Source organism: Phaseolus vulgaris, chromosome 11, assembly GCF_051622355.1.
Source record: "Phaseolus vulgaris cultivar YP4 chromosome 11, ASM5162235v1, whole genome shotgun sequence".
Taxonomy (NCBI): domain Eukaryota; kingdom Viridiplantae; phylum Streptophyta; class Magnoliopsida; order Fabales; family Fabaceae; genus Phaseolus; species Phaseolus vulgaris.
Window position 1 is genome coordinate 43,101,997 of NC_143508.1, and position 21,810 is coordinate 43,123,806.

Sequence of the window (21,810 nt, forward strand, 5' to 3'; positions counted from 1 at the left end):
AAGAAATATGTATTTTTATTTATCTATTTTTTTATAAAATTTACATTAAAATATATTTTTATTTAGCATATTTTTCATATTATAGTTTTTCATTAATCCAAACACAAGTGAAAAAAATTCACCACTTTCTTCCTTCCTATTGTACTCATCCAAGCAATATATTTGCTTCATTTTTTTTTCCTATTTCCTTCATTCTTATTTTATTCCTTTTTCCTATATTGTTGCTTTCTGCTTTACTTTGTTTAAAGGAAACATAAAGGAAGTTTTTTCTATGACACTACCCTTTCTACATACATTCACTTCACAATTCGTTTTCGTAATAAAATATTATAATAAAATAATAATTTATGAAATTGTTAGTTTGATATAAATAAATAAATAAAAATGTCAATGTATGAATACCCAAACATAAATGATAAGCCTCCAAAAACAAGTAGTACTTATATATCATAGGCCCATGCACGAACCCAAAGTCAATCCGCCATAGTTGATGCCCAAGATATGTTCAACAAACACAGTAACACATACAATTCCCTCAGTAAATGCACATATATTCAATCCAGTTATCACTGGAATCAATCACACTGCAATGACGATTTTCACTCTCGCACTTGGTATTTGCACCCTACTTTTTCTCCTTTCAAAAGCTTTCTCAACTGATACACTTACCCTCTCTCAATCTCTCCATGATGGCACCACCTTATCGTCCAAAGACGAAACTTTCGAACTGGGTTTCTTCTCCCTAAGAAACTCCACAAACCGTTACCTAGGAATCTGGTTCAAAAACATCCCAGTAAAAACCATTGTTTGGGTTGCAAACCGTGACCACCCTCTCAAAGACAACTCCACCAAGTTGACCATAACCAACGACGGAAACCTCCTCCTTCGCACCAACAACAGCACAGTTCACTGGTCAACAAACACAACAACAAAGCCTCTGAGACCACCCATTTTGCAACTCTTAAACACCGGGAACTTAATACTTCGCAACGATGATGACCACAGCAATAATGAAGAGAAGTTCTTGTGGCAAAGCTTTGACTACCCTTGTGACACATTGCTACCAGGAATGAAGCTTGGATGGAACAAAAAAACCGGTCTCAATCGAAGTATTACTGCGTGGAAGAACTGGGATGACCCTTCTGCTGGAAACTTCACATGGGGCATCACATTTGACAGCAACCCTGAAATGGTTCTTTGGAAGGGAACATCTAAGTACCATAGGAGTGGCCCTTGGAATGGTATCCGGTTCAGTGGTGCATTTGCTGGTTCAAATATGTTAACCACTCACCCTCTTTTCGTTTACGAATTGGTCAACAACAACGACGATGAAGTGTACTACTCATACAGATCCGTCAACAAGTCCCTGATCTCAATAGTTGTCATGAACCAAACCCTTTTCCGCCGCCAACGGATCATTTGGATCCCCGACAACGGAACTTGGAGGTTGTTCCAAACCGCTCCAAGAGATATCTGCGACACTTACAATCCATGTGGTTCTTATGCGAATTGCATGGTTGATTCATCACCTGTGTGCCAGTGTTTAGAAGGGTTTCAACCGAAGTCTTCAGAGACTGCGGACTTGTCACAAGGGTGTGTGAGAAGTGAACCGTGGAGGTGCAGGGTAGAGAGGAGAGATGGATTTAGAAAATTTGTTGGGTTGAAGTATCTGTTGGGAAAAACGGGTAATTTTCCCACTAAAACAAAACCCTAACAGAGCTACCCGACAAATAATATTGAATAAATAAAGCGGAATAATAAAAGAGATAAAGAGGAAAAACACACCCGAAAATTGTTAACGGAGTTCGGCCTGTTTAGCCTAATCTCCGAGCACAGCAAAAACAACTCCCTTTTATTATTATGAGAGAAGATATTACAAATTGGGATATATAACAGTGAAGGAGAAGAGTTTAATTTATAACCCTCAAACCTCCTTCCCAAACAATGAACCCACCGATGTGGGACTTGGGATTAAGCCAAAATCAACAAATCTCCACCTTGGCTTAATTTCAAGTCCCACCTAAAACAAATCTTCTCACAACATAACAAAAAACAAACTTTACAGTGCTTCAAATTTGCGCCTCCGGGCGCCAACTTCAAATGTGCAAAATATTAACCAAGTCTAAACAATATTCAAACTTGGCCCTTGTAACCACCTTGCCTTGTAGCAAACATCTTCTTTATTAGAAAATTCTTCTTTCTTTGCAAATACCCATTTGCACCCAATTGCCTTCTTACCTTTTGGTAATTGTGCCAACTTCCACGTCTTGTTCTTCTTCAAAGACTGCATCTCCTCTTCCATCGCACCCGCCCAATTACCACTTTCTGAACTCAGAATGGCTTTTGGGTAAGTGGATGGAATGTCATCAACAACTGGAAGTGCATAGGCAACCATATCCATGAAACGAGCAGGCTTCTGAATATCTCGTCTTTGTCTTCTAACTGCAATTGGCGCTGATTGTTGTTGAGATTCTTGGGTAGGAACCTCTTCCTCATCTGACTCTTCTTCTGCCATAGGAGAGTCACTTGTGGTATTTCGTGTTGGGATCACCACTGTCGGCTCAAACTCCACCTGCTTCCGAACACACTCCACCTGTTGTGGAGTACTATCAGCTCCTTCTGGATTTACCTTCTTTAACATGGCAGATTCATCAAAGGTAACATCCCTGCTGATAATCGTCTTCTTTGCCTCTAGACACCACAAACGGTATCCCTTCACTCCAGGACTAAAGCCCATGAAAAGAGCCTTCTTTGCCCGTGGATCCAACTTTGATTCAATCACATGATAATATGCAATAGAACCAAAAACATGCAAAGAATCATAATCAGTTGCAGGTTTTCCAGACCATACCTCTAACGGGGTTTTGCCATCTATAGCAGATGATGGCAAACGATTGACGAGATGTTGAGCGTATGTCACAGCCTCAGCCCAAAACTCTCTGCCTAACTCAGCATTAGACAACATACAACGAACTTTCTCCACAAGTGTCTTGTTCATACGCTCCGAAACCCCATTCTGCTGTGGTGTTTTTCTAACAGTGAAGTGCCGAACTATGCCACAATCTTGGCATACCTTCAGGAACGGATCACTCTTGTATTCTCCTCCATTATCTGTTCGGAGAACCTTAATCTTCCTTCCTGTCTGGTTTTCAACTTGAGCTTTCCACTTAAGGAAAATTCCAAGCACATCATTTTTGTTCTTCATAGTAAACACCCAAACTCTCCTGGAAAAATCATCAACAAAAGTGACAAAATAATGCCTACCTCCGATTGACGGAGTCTTGGCAGGTCCCCACACATCTGAATGCACATAATCCAGAATACCCTTGGTATTGTGAATTGCAGTGCCAAACTTCACTCTTCGTTGTTTTCCCAGAACACAATGCTCACAAAATTCAAGTTTGCAAGCCTTCGTACCTTTCAACAATCCTTGCTTGGTAAGAATTTGCAAGGATTTCTCTCCAGCATGTCCCAACCTCATATGCCACAACTTCGTTGCCTCAGCATCCTTCTTAGTGCTAGAAGTTGTTGCCGCTACTGTCCCCACCACTGTACTACCTTGGTAGTAATACAAATTGTTCTTCCTCACGCCTTTCAACATCACCAGTGCTCCTGAAGTTGCTTTAAGAATTCCATCTCGCATCGTCACAACTAGGCCTTTAGATTCTAAAGCCCCCAATGAGATGAGATTCTTCTTCAACTTTGGCACGTACCGTACATCCCGCAAAATTCTGGTGGATCCATCGTGATTCCGCAACTTGATTGAACCTATCCCGACTGTCTTACATGGATTATCATTACCCATGTAAACAACCCCGCCATCGAGTTCTTGAAAATCAAAGAACCATTCCCGAATGGGACACATATGATAGGTACAACCTGAATCCAATATCCACTCATCTGGATGCAATGATGCTGAAAGCGAGACAATCAACACATCACTTTTGCTTTCTGCAACATTTGCATCTTGCAGAGCCTTCCCTTCTTGATCCGAATTTGCCATTACAGACTCACAATATAATATTCAATATTACAAATAATTTCAAACAACCCAAGGCGAACCTTCGGCTCTTGATACCACTTGTTGGGAAAAACGGGTAATTTTCCCACTAAAACAAAACCCTAACAGAGCTACCCGACAAATAATATTGAATAAATAAAGCGGAATAATAAAAGAGATAAAGAGGAAAAACACACCCGAAAATTGTTAACGGAGTTCGGCCTGTTTAGCCTAATCTCCGAGCACAGCAAAAACAACTCCCTTTTATTATTATGAGAGAAGATATTACAAATTGGGATATATAACAGTGAAGGAGAAGAGTTTAATTTATAACCCTCAAACCTCCTTCCCAAACAATGAACCCACCGATGTGGGACTTGGGATTAAGCCAAAATCAACAGTATCCTGATACGACACATTCATGGGTTAATAGAAGCATGACACTCGATGAATGCAAGGTAAAGTGTTGGGAAAATTGTTCGTGCACGGCTTATGCAAACTTGGATATAAGAGGAGCAGGAAGTGGGTGTTCTATTTGGTTCGGTGATCTTATTGATTTGAAGGTTGTTTCACAAAGTGGGCAATATCTGTATATTCGAATGGCAGATTCAAGGACAGGTGAAATTAATACTCTGATCTTCATCTAATAACTTCTAATATTGTTAATTCTTTAATCTGCTAAATCGTAATTTTGTAACCTTTTTATCATTCATTTGGTGAATTTGATTCATCCCTCTTATAATTCGACATTCAATGTTTTAATAGAAACAACATACTGATATATATGACAATGCAGTGCAGTAGATTGTTAGGTCAGAAATTTCATTAAATATGTTGAAAGTGAAGTTAATAGATAAATGAAAGAAAGCACCATTGAAATGCCAGAAGAGGAAATAAGAAAATGAAAGGACTGAATTTGACAAACAAGGATAACTGCAGATCCTAAAGATGCCCACAAGAAGAAGGCATTGTTGCTGATAGGTACCACCGTGGCTCCTACTGTTCTTGTCATTCTATTGGCAATCTTATACTATTACAGGAGAAAAAGAAAGTATGAAGGTAAGTTTCTTCAATTGTATTATTTTACTAAACTTAAAATTAATTTCAAAAAATGGTTAGGGTGTGATATGAATTTTACTTTGAATTCGTTTACATGGTATACATACCTTTTTGTTTTTAGTGTGGTCTCAAAAGTGACATTAAATATCTCCTGAAAACTTTGATGATATTACAGAAAGTTCATTTATATTTCAAATAAAAAAAAGAAACACACTGACTCTGGTGTACTGATATGATTAATCTAGAAGAAAACGTGTCAGTAGTAAAGAATGATAAAGTTGTTGGACAAGAAGATAGTATGGAACTACCGTTGTTTGATTTTGCTACATTAGTTAATGCTACCAACAACTTCTCAACTGACAACAAACTTGGGCAAGGTGGGTTTGGGCCTGTATACAAGGTAAATAGCACCATATCATGTGTCTTATTTTTACAAATGAATTATTGGTGAACATGCCTACTGAAATAACTATTCATTTTGTCAAACTTTTTTCAAGGGTGTATTAGCAGATGGACAAGAAATTGCTGTTAAAAGGCTATCAAGGAGTTCAGGACAAGGATTAACAGAATTTAAGAATGAAGTTATATTGTGTGCCAAACTGCAACACCGAAATCTGGTTAAAGTTCTTGGTTGCTGCATTGAAGCAGAGGAGAAAATGCTTCTCTATGAATATATGCCCAACAGAAGTTTAGATTCATTTCTTTTTGGTCAGTATCCAATTCTTGAAAGACTTAAATTTCTTTAAAAAATCTTCACAAATGAAGACTAACACTAACATTGTAACCTTGACAGATTCAACTAAAAGTGAGGTTTTGGACTGGTCTAAGCGCTTTCATATCTTATGTGCAACTGCTCGTGGACTTCTTTATCTTCATCAGGATTCTAGATTAAGAATAATACATAGAGATTTAAAAGCAAGTAATATTTTATTGGACAACAACTTGAATCCTAAAATTTCAGATTTTGGGTTAGCAAGAATGTGTGGAGGTGATCAAATTGAAGGAAATACTAACAGGATTGTAGGAACATAGTAAGTACCATTGCTGATGTTCAGATCTTCTTACATGTAAATTTTAAACTAACTCTTGGTTTTTCTTATAGTGGATACATGGCACCTGAATATGTTATCCATGGATTATTCTCCACAAAATCTGATGTGTTTAGTTTTGGCATATTATTGCTGGAAATCATTAGTGGAAAAAAGAACAGAGAAGTTACCTACCCACACCATAGTCATAATCTTATTGGGCATGTAAGTAAGAAAAAAAAAATAACAGCTTCACTTTCATATATATTAAAGCAATACATAATAACTTATTTTTGATTTTGTAGACATGGAAGTTGTGGAAAGAAGGCACACCAGAAAAATTGATTGATAAGTGTTTGGAGGATGCATGCATCTTATCAGAAGCAGTACGTTCCATTCACATTGGTCTTCTATGCCTTCAACGTCAACCTAATGATCGACCAAACATGTCCTCTGTGGTTGTTATGTTAAGTAGTGATAATGAATTACCAGAACCAAAGGAACCTGGTTTCTTGATAGATAGGATCATGAATGAAGAGCAATCAGAATTTAGAAGCCAAACTTCTTCAACCAATGAAGTAACCATTTCAATCCTGAATGCTAGATAAGGAAAATGTTTATTTCTTGCACTTAGTTAACTATGTATGCTTTATTTCATATTTGTCACTTGTCATGGAGCTATAGTTTTTCAAAGTTTCAATCCCCAAAACTGTGGAATGTGTTACCATTTTTTAAGACAATTTGTTACATTCAAATGATTTAGTTTAGTTAAGGATTTTTTTTCTCTAACGGTTTGGAATTTTAGATTTCACGAGCAGCACAATTAATAAAAGAAATGATTCATATAATATCAAAGAATCAGCTACATGAGAGAATATTTAGGTGGAGGAGAAATCCCGTGGAGCACATAGTCGGGTCCTTTCATATATCAAAGTCAATAGTGTGATAGATTAAACCTGTTCAACAAGTTTGAGTTTATGTAATGTGAATTTGACCGAAAATGATGTTAAAATATTACGATTGCAGATGATTTCCATGATAGGTTTAAATTTTGTTACATAGCCTAGTGTTGAACATTGGTTAAATAGTAGATTTTGTAGATAAATTTTATCACCTATTAATGCATGATTTTATTTACACGGAAATCAACCTATTTATACAACATGAGAAAAATAGAAAACTTATCATTAATAAACTCAATAATAAAATATAGTGGAAATTCTTTGGTTTTGGAATATTGAGACTCAGGAAGTGATCCAAGATTTTCTTGATGATTTTTTTTTGTTTGGTTGTGCTATCTTGGGTTCTCTCCCTCTGTCTTCCCGTGCTCTTTCTCTGTGGTTTTTTGAGTTTTTCTGTTTTTATAATTTTTGCTGAACTTTCCTGGGTCACGCTCAAGCTCTTGATATCTACGTCCGTAAGTCACTTTCCTAAAAACCAAATCAAAAACGAAAACCACCTATATCATTGTTACTGCATCCACCACACGAAAACTAAAACGAAAATGTTTACATGAAAACACAACTCCATCGCGCCTAACAACAATACCTCGTCCTCCACTACCACAACCACTACGAGAAAATCATCAAATAGAAACCAATTTTTAGATACCAAAATAATTAGTTGCAATAGTAACTAAATTAGAGATCATTTTAGAAACTAAAAAAAAATTGGTTTATAAATTAGTTTCTACTATTGTTAAATAGTTTTTAAATTGGTATCTTATTAGCTACCAAGTTTTAAACTACCCATTATTTAGATTCTAAATTTAGTAACAAAAACCTTGGTTGCTAATTAAATGTCAATTTAGAAACCATTTAACAATTATAGAAACTAATTTATAAACCAAAAATTTATTTAATCTTTAAAATAGTCTCTAATTTAATATTATAACAACTAATTATTTTTTATTTATAAAATTAATTTCTTTTTTATGATTTTTTTTTCGTGAACATAATACTAAATCACCACCACCTCCATGACTTCACCATGACAAATGAGCTTCTCCGCATGTTCCTTTTTAAATAAAAGTTACAAAAGACTCTTTGAAATTTTGAAAAAGAGGTTCAAGTCACAAATGATCTGGTGGAGAAAGAATTAACCGCTGTTTTGGTTATCTCTAAATAAAAACCATTTTTGTTTCGGCTTTCTCTAAATTTTTTGGTTCTATTTTTTTTTTCTTTTGCACGGGCTTGGAGTTTGCGTGTCGGTTTAGAAAAAACTCTCTAAACAATACCTAGTCTATCTTGTCGGTTTAGAAGAGTGCAAAAGTCTAATATTATTTATTATATATTATTTAATATTCTTAAAGATTAAAGATAATATTACAATTTTGAAGTAAAGGGAATTTGAATCCAGGTTCACTAGTTTCTGGGTTCAGTGACTACATACCATACTACATACCATAACTAATATTATTATCAATAATAAAATTATTATTGATATTATTATAATTATTATTAGTTTTATTATTATTATTATTACTATTAATATTAATATTAAAAATATTATTTATATTATTAATATTATAATTATTAATATTATTATTATTAGTAGTGTACTGACCAGTGCTCGACTCTTGGTATTATTTTTGTATGCTTGGTTCTTTGTGGTAAAGAGAGGTCAGCTCGGTCGTTGGGTCTGGGTGAGACCTGAGCAGATGACTCTTTATCAGGATAGGTCCAAAGCGCGTGGTAGGGTCGTTAGAGTAATTTTATATATATCCGCTTATAGATATGTTAGGGGCGGTGAATATAATGTTGTTATTAATTTACATGTTTGTTGTGAGTGTGACAATATTGTCTGTTGCATGTTTCTGTTGCATATTTATTACACGTGGCTAGTTGCTATAACCCTATTAAAATAAAGAGATGCATTGGTTAAAGAAAGGGGTCTGCGGATGACACCTGAAGATCATTGGTGCCCGTGACAGGTGGTTTCTCTGTTAGAGATAAAAGATGAACGTACTTAGAATATTTTCAGTTAAGATTTGCTTATCTCCAGGGAGAATGATGACATGTTGCATGTGCGACAATAAAGCGATAGTAAGTCTCCAGGTAAAGGTTGTTATGTTTTTTATACACTTTTTTAACTGGTCACTTTTGGTGAGCCCTAACTGACTTGATCGTCGGAGTGTAATCAACAGGTAGGACATCTTCTGTCTCAATGGAGCCTTATTCTGGTGCGACAAGGAGGCAAAGACTCAGTTCCAGAAGAGGTAGATACAAAAGGGGGTATTCAACCTAAAGTCAACTGGCAACTCAGTCAACCGACAAGAACAAATAATATTATTATTATTGTTTTTATTATTATTATTATTATTATTATTATAATTATTAATAATAACATTATTAGAAATATTAATATTAATGTTAATGTTAATGTTAATTATAATAATAATAATAATTATTATTATAGAATTTACTAACAGAATTTATGGATGAATTTTAATTCGGGTCCAATTAGCGATGAATATTACCAATGTATAATATTAGTGTCAAATTATCAACATATTTTATCAATGAATATTCACATTCAAATTAATTTTTGAATTTTCAGATCCGTTGGTAATTGGATCTGTCGATAATAAAATATTGCCGAAAAACATAAATTTGTCCTTAATTTTACATCGGTAATAAGTAATTTTCTTGTAGTGTAGTTTCTTGTAATTTTGCTTTTCTTGAAGATATGAGGAGAGTTTTTGATGTTGGCTCATGGATTTTGGCTTTGGATATTCTAAGGGTCTTTGCATGGACCAAGATTTGTGTGCTTGCCACAATGAAACTCATTAAAGTGCAATCTTGGATGAGGATTCATGGGCTCCCCCTTAAATATTGGCAGTCGAAAGTCATCTTTTCCATAGCAAGAGAGATTAGTAACCCTCTTGTCCTTGATGATAGCACTATAAAGAAATCTAGAGGGTTTTTGACTAGAGTTATTATTGACATTAATATGATATATGATTTGCCTAACTAGATTTGGTTGAGAGATCAAATTTTTCTTTCATTGTTGATCTTGAGTATGAAAAAATTTGTCACCCTTTTGCACCTCTTGCAATATGATTGGTCATGATTTTTGTAACTGTAGAAGGAAAAAAATGGTATCAAGATTGATGTTATTCTAGGTAAAGAGGGTATTCCTGCAAAACTATTTTATGCCACCAAGATACAAAATGCTCCCAGCTCTAATGATCCTAAAGATTTGGCTATACCTAAAAAGTATAACCCATCTTTCTCTCAAGAAGTTGATACTCATGAAAAGGAAAAGGCTGACATCGATGTTGGTCAAGAAGTTGCTACAGAGGAGCCCTTGGTTTTTTCTATTGCTGCTAAAATGGGTTTTGATTCTGATATGCAGAATGATGAGTTCGCTCATATGCCTCCTTTGGATAGTGTTCATGAATCTAATAATCTTGATCTACACAAAGGAGATCTATATATCCCTAATAACTCTAATATCAACAGGTAATAAGAAAATTTCTCACAACTTTGAATACCCTAAAACAAAAGGAAAATAGTAGTTTTAGAAATAAAAATCTACAAGGATAGTGAAATCAACTTTCTCACTGAGGTTTAGTGTTGAGGAGGTCAATGATTAGCTTCATCGCCTTTGCTTAGGGCAGATCGCTATTTTAGCTTCACGATTTTAAGTTATGGGCACACCACTATTTCAGCTAAAAGTTTAGGGAAACTCAGATTTTGGGCAATGACTTAGGTTTCCAAAAAGAAACATAATGGCTCTGAATAATGGCACTGAAGATAACCTTTACAAATTTATTTTTTTATTAATAATTTATAAAATAATCTGTTTTTAACACATGTATGTAATAGATGTCTTCCTTTACATACGAATTAACTTATTGTTACATACAAATTTCAGCCTTCGAAAATGTTCTCATCCCAGCACACTAACTTTACATACGAATTCTTTCTACGTTTAAGTTAAACAAAATTTATTTAATGTTAGATATAAAATAATCAATACGCATAAGCAATTCACATAGGGATCTAATTCCGTATGTAACATCCGTATGTAACTCACGTATTGCTTATGGATTTAGATCCGTATGTAAATATCAATGGGTAATAAGAAAATTTCTTGTAGTGATAGTCCTTCCCAGAGTCCTGATGATTACCGTAGTCACCACAATGCAAAATGATGAGTTTTTTTATATGCCTCCTTTGGAAAGTGTTCATGAATCTAATCATCTTGATCTACACAAAGGAGATCTACATATCCCTAATAACTCTAATATCTTGGTTGAGAAGTCTCATACTAAGTCTGATGCTCTTCCATGGTGAAATAAGTTATTGATATTATTATTTTTGAGGATTATGGCAGATTCGAGATCTGGAAGTGGATAAAGAGGACTAAATCTTTCATATGATTGCCTCATGTAATTGTATAACAAATTGCAAAGGAGAGGAGACAGGTTGACGTGGATCCTTGTTAGTAAGGCGTCAGGCCCAAATGTTGTTATGTTTAGGAGCCATTTGAGACTCATAGCTCAACGCCATGTTTATATTGTCATTCCATCATGGGATGAGGTTGAAGTTACAAACAAGAATCTCATGTGGTGGGATATTTAGGTATATGAACATCCGTTCAACACCTTCTAAGTTCATTTTTTTTATTAACCTAGTTAATAAATTGATTACCGTTTAATATTTTATTTGTATAATAAAGTTTTTGACATTCCTAACTTGAGGTGGTGAGGAAGAAGATCTTATCTTTCATTTCCACAAGACGAAGAGACTTCAAGACTTTCTTTACACAAGAGTATGTGTTAAAAAGATAGGCCAAGTTAAAGAGCGGGTGAATTGAACTTTCACAAATTTTATAAAAAAATTAGATTAACATGAAATTCTTAAAAGATCAATTGATTAAAATATTAGCAAATGACCAATTAACTGATTAAAATTTTAATTGATTAACAAACTCACACAATCAATCAATTAAATTTATTTTGTCAAAATATCAACAAGTTAAATTCACAAAAACTCAAGAATCAAATGAAGATCACTATGCAAAACCTAAAAGAGAGATAGAAGGAAAATCACACAACAATTTTTATATTGTTTCACCCATCCTTAAGAGCTATCAAGTTTCCTAGTCACACTAGTTGAGATTCCACTAAGTAACAATATTTTACAATACAAGACAACCAAGAACACATCTCTTGAACCCTACAAGAGTGTTCTACAATCAAACAATTCAATACACAATAGAAATTAGAAACCCTATTTAAATTCACACAAAAGTATAAGAAAGATTTAGAATGAGAAAGAATACACCTAAGTTTTACTATAGAAGCATCAGGTTCTGGAAAAACTTAGAATAGGATCTCCACCAACACAAAAGTGATCGAAGAACACACAAATTTTCTCCAAGATTTAAAAGCTCAGTTTGTAATTATTTTCTTGTGCTTAGAAGGATTCAAAATCTATCCTTTTTTTTTTCTAAAATCAAAAGTTCTGAAAACTGATTTTTATACCTAAAAACAGTTTTACTTAAAACTGAAACTGTCAATTTCAACCGATTAAAACTTCATTTTAATTTGTTGATTTCACTTAAAGTGAAAACAATAAACTAATTCAAGTTTTCAATCTATTAAAACTAAATCCTTTGAAATACTTAAAGAATTTCAATCAGTTAAAATATTTACTTCAGCCTTAAAGACTTTAGTTAAGAATATTTTAACAGATTAAAGTACCAATTCAACCTATTAAAATTCTGTTAACATTATCAACAAGTTCTAAACAGTTTAAAACATTTTTAAAGCTTTCTTGGATCAATTAAGTTTGGAAAGAAACAAATACAAACTCATTACATCGAAATTAGATGTACACACACTAAGAAAAACTAGTCTTCATTCTTCATGTGATAATCAACTCCAAACTTCACATGGTTTTTTATGCATCAAATACAACTTAGTGCAATCTTTAATTCCAATATTATGTGTTTGGACAGTTTAAATATGAAAGTCCCTGTTTGAGGTGCCAATTTACTGACAAGGACTAGATGTGATTTTGTGTCAATCGGTTGGATTCCTCTTGACATGTTAGTTGTTAAACGAATCTTGTAATTACAAAAATATGTACTTATACTTTTTTGTAGTCTCATTTTCTTATTTGCATTGTAGGATAAAAGAATAGCAAAAGACCTTTTCTTTATTTTCTTTTCTATCTCTGGGATTAAACCTCTTATTCCTCCTAAGGTTTTCATGCTTCCTCAAAGTTCTCTTGAACTTGTTTGTAAGAAAGGAAAGTTCTTCATCATCTTTATGTTGAAGCTGGAGGAAGCTTCTTCCCTACCAAGGCTTGATGTGTGTTTGATGAAGAAAATAGCTTGAGTGCTTTGAAGATTGTAATAGGTTTTTAGATTCGTTTGTAATTAGGCTTGTAATTGTGTAAGGTTGCCTTTTGCTGTATAACCCATCCTAGATGCCTAACCAAGTCTAGATCAAGCACATGATGTGGTTAAATGGTTTTTGAAAAGCTTTTAAAAATGCTCTTAAAAGATTTAAATCAGTACAAAAATAAATCTGTTTTATGGAGAAAGAATCAGTTTATTTCTTCTCTGTTAAAAGGCTTTTCTAAAATTCTGTTAGGGCACCACAGGCAAAGCTTAGTTCGTTATTTCAGTTACGCTGAGCTGGCCTGTTTGCTATATTTTAATCTGTTTCTCTATGAAAGAACAGGTTTACTCTTTGGTCAGCTGAAAGGTTTTTCACAAGTTAGTTAGGGCACCAAAGGTACAACTCAGACAGTTATTTCAGTTAGCTGAGTTGGCGGTTTTCACAAAATAAATCTGTTAAGTTCAAAAATGAATCTGTTGTTTTCATAACTGCTTTTCAACTGTTTTTTGAAAAGAGGTTAGAAACTGTTTTCTATATAAAGAAAAGTCTCTCTCACATGAAAAGGAGCTGAGCAATTACATTTTTGACAGAGATCAAACAATTTCCATGTGAGAAGAAGGATTGAAAGATTTTTGAAAGGTTTTCCAAAGAGATTTTCAAGTGTGCTTGTTCTAAGAAACCTTTGATCTTGGTGAAGGTGTTGGTGCAGTTCTGCAGCAAATTGAACTACTGGTTTTGAGTTCTTGCATCTTCTTTTCAGGTGTAATCTTTCCTTTATTCTGGTTTGTAAAGGTATAAGTGTTAGTCACTCCTTGATAGGGTTTCTTGGAGTGCAAGGTGTGCTGAAATAGGGTTTTTCAGCATTGATTGTATTGTTCTTGTAGTGTTCAAGAACTGTTGTGTTTGTAAGTAATTGGTACTGTTTTAGTGGATTCCACCTTGGGGTAAGGTGAGACTGGACGTAGCTCTGTATGAATGAACCAGTATAAAAACTTGTGTGCCTTTTCTTCTCATCCCTGCACTCATTTCTGGTTTTGCTTAATTCTGTCAAGAACTAAATCTGTTCTTTTGAAATTGAATCTGTTAATTATGGGTTTAAGTAAGAACTGTTCTTCCTGATTTGTTAAAGCTTTCTAATCACAAACAAGGCAGTTGTATATGATGGTCTAAGTGATCTGTGAACAAACAGTCTATTCATTAAAATCTAAGAAAGAATCATTCTCCTTAGAACCTTGTGTTGAGTAAATTTGTTTGATTTCTAAGCATAGCTGTATCCTTCATCCTCATAATATTCAGCTGATCTGACTCTGTTATAATCTTCTATTAATCACAATTTTATATTGAACAAGTTCAAATTGTGCTAGACTGCTCTGAAGAATCAATCTGTTTCATGTAAAAACAATCTGTTCTTTTTGTCTCTGGTATACTGAAAATTGTGTGTTCTTGCAAGAATTTTATAAGCTCAATTCACCCCTCCCCTCTTGAACTTAGACACTAATAGACCCAACAATTGGTATCAAGAGCTATGGCTTGTATTTTGCTCAAGTGTATGCATGATGTCTGAGTTTAAAATGCCTTTTGCTGAAGGTGCGTCTATTAATAAACCTCCTATGTTTGGTGGTGTTAACTATGCTTTCTGGAAAATCAGGATGAAGATCTTTATGGAGTCTATTGACATGGGAATCTGGGATGCAGTGGTCAGTGGACCTTTTATACCTATGCTGGTTGTCAAAGATGAAACAATAAAGAAGCCTTGGTCTGAATGGAGTGAAACTGAGAAGAAGAAGGCCCAATATGACTCTTTAGCCAAGAATATCATTACCTCTGCACTGAACATGAATGAGTTCTTTAGAGTCTCTCAATGTAACTCAGCCAAAGAGATGTGGGATGTACTAGAGGTGACTCATGAAGGAACTAATGATGTGAAACGGGCAAGGAAGCACTCACTAATTCAGGAGTACGAGCTGTTCAAAATGCAATTAGAAGAAAGTATTGCAGATGTGCAGAAACGATTTACACACATTGTAAATCACCTCACTGGCTTCGGTAAAGTCTTTGACAAGGAAGAGCTTAACATAAAGGTACTAAAATGCCTTGATAGGAGCTGGCAGCCTAAGGTAACAGCAATCTCAGAATCCAGAGATTTATCCAAGATGTCCATTGCTGCACTTTTTGGAAAGCTGATAGAGCATGAAATAGAGCTGAAGAGATTGAAAGAACAAGAAACAGTGGAGAAGAAGGCCAAAGGAATTGCTTTGAAAACTACCATGGAACATGATACAAGTGAGGAAGAAGTTGATCCTGAACATGATGAGACCGTGAGTCTGCTCACCAGAAAATTCAGCAGGTTTCTTAGAAAGAAAAACCGTGACAGAACTCAGCAAAGAAAGAGGTATTCCAAACAACCTATTGATTCAAATTCTTCCAATTACACGTGCTTTGGATGTGGTAAACCAGGTCATATAAAAGCTGATTGTCCAAACAATCAAAATAAAGAAAAATCAGCAAGCAAGAAGAGTGACAAAGGCAAAGGTAGAAGAGCATACATCTCATGGGAAGATAATGATGTATCCTCATCTAGTAGTTCCTCAACTGAAAGTGAAGAAGAAAATATGTGCTTCATGGTGAATGATGAAGGATCCAACTCTGACTCAGTAAGTGATTTTTCCACTGATTCTGAAAACTATGATCAGCTGTTAATAGCTTTTAAGGACACACATGATGAAGCAAACAGGTTGGCTATAATGTGCAACAGATTGAATAGAATAAATAGGGTACTTGAACCTAAGGTAAAAGCTCTTGAAGAAGAATTGCACAAAGCGAAAACTGAATTGGTTAGCCTTGAATTAACATGTCTGCATGCATCAATTAAAACCTGTGATAATTGTAAGAAGCTGGAAAAACAAGTTGAATATTTGTTAAAAACGCTTTCAAATTTCACTAAAGGAAGAGAAAATCTTGAAACCTTATTAGGTTCACAGAATGATGTTTTCAATAAAAATGGTCTAGGATATAATCTTGGAATGAAAAGTAATGTGAAAAAGCTGTCCAGTTTCTTTGTTCCTTCCAAAACGGGTTTTTCCTCTTTTAGTGATTCAAAAACAATGCATACTGCAACATGTTTTTATTGTATGAAATCTGGTCATGTATCTAGAACATGTAAAGCTAGGAGGTACTTTGTTCCTAAAGGATTGGCCAAATGGCTTCCTAAGGAAAGGTCTTAATCATGTTGGACCCTACACTAAAGGGGTACCATATGTGCTAAATCTGTTTTGTTGCAGAAAAACAGCAGGAAAAACCAGTGGTACCTAGACAGTGGCTGCTCAAAGCACATGACTGGTGATGTGACTCAGTTCATAAATCTGAAACTCAAAGCTGAAGGGCATGTCACATATGGAGATAACAATAGAGGAAAAATTCTTGGAAGAGGAGATGTTGGTACTAAAGACTCAACCACTATTGAGAATGTCCTATATGTTGAAGGGCTAAAACATAGTCTTCTAAGCATTAGCCAGCTGTGTGACAAGGGGTACAAGGTCAATTTCGAAGCCAACACTTGTACAATTTCAAATGAAAATTCTGGTAAGGTGCTGTTCACTGGAAAAAGGGTAAACAACATCTATCTCTTAGACATTATAAAGAGTTGTTCTGAAAATGAGTGTTTGTTATCTAAAAATGATGAGTCATGCTTGTGGCATAGGAGGCTAGCTCATGTTCACACAAATCACTTGAATAAGCTAAGGTCTAAGGAACTTGTTTCTGGTTTACCAAACATAAAATTTCAAAATAAAAGATTGTGTGATGCTTGTGAAAAAGGGAAAACAGATTAGAACTACCTTTAAATCAAAAGATATGGTTTCTTCAAATAAAGCTTTGGATGTTTTGCATATGGACTTGTTTGGACCATCTAGGACTGCTAGCTTAGCTGGAAATTACTATGCTTCGGTGATTGTTGATGACTTTTCAAGATATACATGGACTTTGTTTCTTGCTTCTAAAAATGATGCATATAAAGCCTTTAAGAAACTAGCTAAGGTTCTGCATAATGAAAATGAAAATAGGATAAAACAGATTCGTAGTGATCATGGGGGAGAATTTCAAAATGCAAAGCTTGATAAATATTGTGAAAAACATGGGATCATACATAGTTATTCTGCTCCTAGGACACCACAACAAAATGGTGTTGTTGAAAGAAAGAATAGATCACTAGAAGAGTTAGCTAGGACTATGCTAAATGAATCTGGTTTACCTAAATACTTTTGGGCTGATGCTGTATACACTGCTTCTTATGTGCTTAACAGAACATTGATTAGACCAATTCTTAAGAAAACTCCCTATGAATTGTATAAAGGTAGGAAGCCTAGCATTAGTCATCTTAGGATGTTTGGCTGCAAATGCTTTGTTTTAAATAATGGTAAAAATAATCTGGGGAAATTTGATCCTAAATCAGATGAAGGAATTCATATTGGTTATGCTATAAATGGTCATGCTTATAGAGTGTATAACAAAAGATTGCTTGCAGTTGTAGAATCTATACATGTTGTGTTTGATGAAACAGATTTTTCTGTGCCCAAATCTGTTCTGGATGAACCTGGTATGGATGATTTAAGAACCATTTTGCAACAGAATCAATCTAGTGAGCTTGATGCAACTAATTCAAATTCTATCAAAGAATCTATTGTGAATGCAGGACTGCCTAAAGAATGGAAGACTCCAAGGGATCTCACTCTTGATAATGTAATTGGTAAAATTGAGAAAGGAGTTTCAACAAGGAATTCACTCAACAATTTCTGCAGAACAGTGGCTTTTGTGTCACAGATTGAGCCTAAAAGTCTGGAAGAAGCATTGCAAGACAGCAATTGGATAACAGCAATGCAGGAAGAGTTGAACCAGTTTGAATACAATGAAGTATGGACCTTGGTTCCAAGAAAGCATGAGATGAATATCATAGGAACCAAGTGGGTGTACAGTAACAAGATGGATGAACATGGAGCTATCACTAGAAATAAAGCAAGGCTGGTTGCTAAAGGTTATAACCAAGAAGAAGGGATTGATTTTGGTGAAACTTATGCACCAGTAGCACGTCTTGAAGCTATCAGATTACTTCTAGCATTTTCCAGCATACAAGGTTTCAAGCTGTTTCAAATGGATGTTAAGAGTGCATTTCTAAATGGCTACATCAATGAAGAGGTGTTTGTATCTCAGCCTCCAAGGTTTGAAGATCACAAAAATCCAGAACATGTGTACATGCTTAAGAAGGCCTTATATGGATTGAAGCAAGCACCTAGGCAATGGTATGAGAGACTCAGTGAGTTTCTGCTCTCTCAAAGGTATAACCGTGGCAATTCTGATAAAACTCTATTCATAAAGAAGAAAAGAGAAGATATTATCCTTGTACAAGTATATGTGGATGATATCATCTTTGGGGCCACAAATGAAGAAATGTGTGAAGCTTTTGTTGCTGCAATGAAGAGTGAATTTGAGATGTCAATGTTAGGGGAAATGAATTTCTTCCTTGGTTTACAAGTAAAACAACTCAAAGATGGAATTTTCATAAATCAAGCAAAGTATTGCAAGGAGTTGCTTAAGAAGTTTGATATGGATCAATGCAAAGCAATCAGCACTCCTATTTCAACAAGCTGCCAGCTGGATCAAAATTTGGCAGGAAAATCAGTGGATCAAACTAAGTACAGGGGTTTGATTGGTTCTTTACTATACTTAACTGCTAGCAGGCCTGATATTATGTTTGTTGTGTGCTTATGTGCTAGATATCAATCTGATCCAAAGGAATCACACTACAATGCAGCAAAGAGAATTTTGAAATACTTGCAAGGATCTAAAGATGTTGGATTATGGTATCCTAACAATGTATCTTTAAGCTTGACTGGTTTTTCAAATTCTGATTTTGCAGGTTGCAAAGTTGATAGGAAGAGCACAAGTGGGACTTGTCACATGCTTGGATCAAGTCTCATCTCTTGGCATTGCAAGAAGCAAGCTTGTGTTGTTCTCTCCACAGCAGAGGCAGAATACATAGCTGTTGGAAGTTGTTGTGCTCAAACCTTATGGCTAAGGCAACAGCTAAGTGATTTTGGAATTTTGTTAAACAAGATCCCTATAAACTGTGATAATACTAGTGCCATAAATCTGTCTAAGAATCCTGTCATGCACTCAAGGACTAAACATATTGAAATTAGACATCACTTTCTAAGAGAACATATAGCTAATGGAACTTGTGATATACAATTCATTGGTACTGAATTTCAACTAGCTAATCTATTCACTAAACCACTTGCTAAAGACAGGTTTTACTTTCTTCTAAATGAATTGGGTATTATTAGCTTAAATTGTCCTCTGCAGTGAAAATTTCAATCTGTTGTTTTATGACTTAACATGTTTTGTTCCCTGTTTCAGTAATCACAGCTATGACTAGGAAAGAGAAAGATTTACTTTTCTCTCTCTCACTTTATTGTTGACTGCTTTTACGGTTATTGACCAGCAGGTCTATGCCAATTAATGTGTGGGTATCCTAACTAATTGGATTTTGTGTAGATGCAACAGATTTGATGTGCCAAAATCAGGTTCCAAGATATTCTTACGTGAATCCACACCTGAACCTGCTGCACCATAGGAATAAAATCTGTAGCATATCTGAGAGATTTGATTTTCCTTCAAAATTCATAATTTACAAAATCTGATCAAATTGCCCTTCGTTAAAATCTGTGTTTTTCAAAATTTGGTTTAATGATTCTATATAAACCTAGCACAAATTAGCTTTTCTCTCACACCTTCTCACTTGTGCTATAAGCTCTCCAGGTTCACACTTGCTTCACCACAGGTTTCGTTTCTGTTTTGAGTGTTAATCTGAACTGCAATTTTTTTTCAGCTAGAATTGTTTATTAATAAACTGGTGCAGGTAAAAACAGATTGAGCATGGCATCCTCATCACACAGAAAAAAGAAATCCAAGGAGCAATCCAGCAGCAACCAAGGCATTCTGGAGAAATGGTTTGCTGGAGATTCTGAAGCAATGACAAGGTAACATCGTTTGTAGTAGCTTCATAGGTGTTCACAAGAGTAGACTTCTTTTGTCTTTGAAATTATTTCAATGTCATATTCTTACCTTTTATAGCTTTATCACCATCCTACAAAACATGTTCATAAATAATTAAAATACCTACCTGTTCTTCTAAGGCATAGCCTTTTGGTATTTAGATGCTCTCAATGACGTCTCCTAAGCTCTCCATTGTAGGGGAAATGTTCTTAGCACTTTGTCATTTATCTTGTATTGATTGATAGTAGTTTTAAGAGATCTCAAATTGTTAAGGATCACCTGAAATCGTGCAATCATTTCGACGATCACATTTTCTTCCATGGACAACAATTTGTATCGTCTTAACAATGCTATCTTCTTTCACTTGACCTCTTTGGATCCTTCATGTGATAACACAAGGGTCTCTCACATCTGTTTGACACTTGTCATGGAATGAACCTCATAAATATGGTCTTATAAAAGAGCACATATCAATATATCCATAGCTTTGACATTTAGCTAATATCTGCATCTTTGATCTTCAGTCCAAACATCTCATGGAAACAACTTACTAGCATCATCAAAAAGAGTAGGATGCCATTCTTAATGACTTCCAATAGATCTATATAGTTGAACTCCAAAAGGGAAATCATCCTCAACTTCCACAGTTCACATTTTTTTCCCTTGGCAAGGGTGGACGGTTAACAACCTGACCTTTAGAATTCACAGAGTCTACTAAGGATCATTTCCTCTTGTTCTGTAAAGAACTACCCATAGCGGTTAGCTCTAATACCAAATATTGGAACAATTGGCTTTAGAAGGGAAGTTGAATATAGCATGTAGACTCTTTTTAGTAATAAACTAAACTAGAGAGTCTAGAACAAACAAAGCAAATAACATAGCAAGGATTTATACTAGTTCACCACAAAACCTAGGCTACTTCAAGCTCTCCCTAAAGAAGACATCTTAAATGGTTTCACTAATCAAACAGTCTTGGTTACAATGAGTACACCAACCTCTCCAGGTTATCATGAGTACACAAACCTCTCTAGGTTACTTAATAAAATATTTCTTTTAACCATTGATGTTAAGTTCATTTCAAAACAGAATTTTATGTTAGTTAGAACAAATCTTTTATAGAAAAACACTTATATATTTTATCTAGAAATAAAAATATTGTAATGGTTTAATCATAACTTTAAGTAAAACATTAGATAGACCTGTAGTAAAACCATATATTGTCTATCGATTAGAATTATGTAAACTTATATTATTTTAATATTTATTTGTACATAAAAACATTTTGTAAGTATATATATAATGTTTTTATAGTATTT

The 21,810-nt window shown here is 34.7% G+C and overlaps 1 protein-coding gene across 1 annotated transcript; it reads left to right on the forward strand.

Annotated features, from left to right (window-relative positions):
• Window positions 1-466: 466 nt before the first annotated feature.
• On the forward strand, window positions 467-6,872 carry LOC137829518 (G-type lectin S-receptor-like serine/threonine-protein kinase At4g27290). Its single transcript, XM_090297447.1, has 9 exons — window positions 467-1,665; window position 1,908; window positions 4,402-4,618; window positions 4,940-5,059; window positions 5,305-5,459; window positions 5,557-5,767; window positions 5,853-6,090; window positions 6,162-6,312; window positions 6,393-6,872. Exons 1-9 carry the CDS (start codon window positions 491-493, stop codon window positions 6,693-6,695), a joined length of 2,571 nt encoding a protein of 856 aa, XP_090153573.1. The 5' UTR covers window positions 467-490; the 3' UTR covers window positions 6,696-6,872.
• The last annotated feature ends 14,938 nt before the right edge of the window (window positions 6,873-21,810 follow it).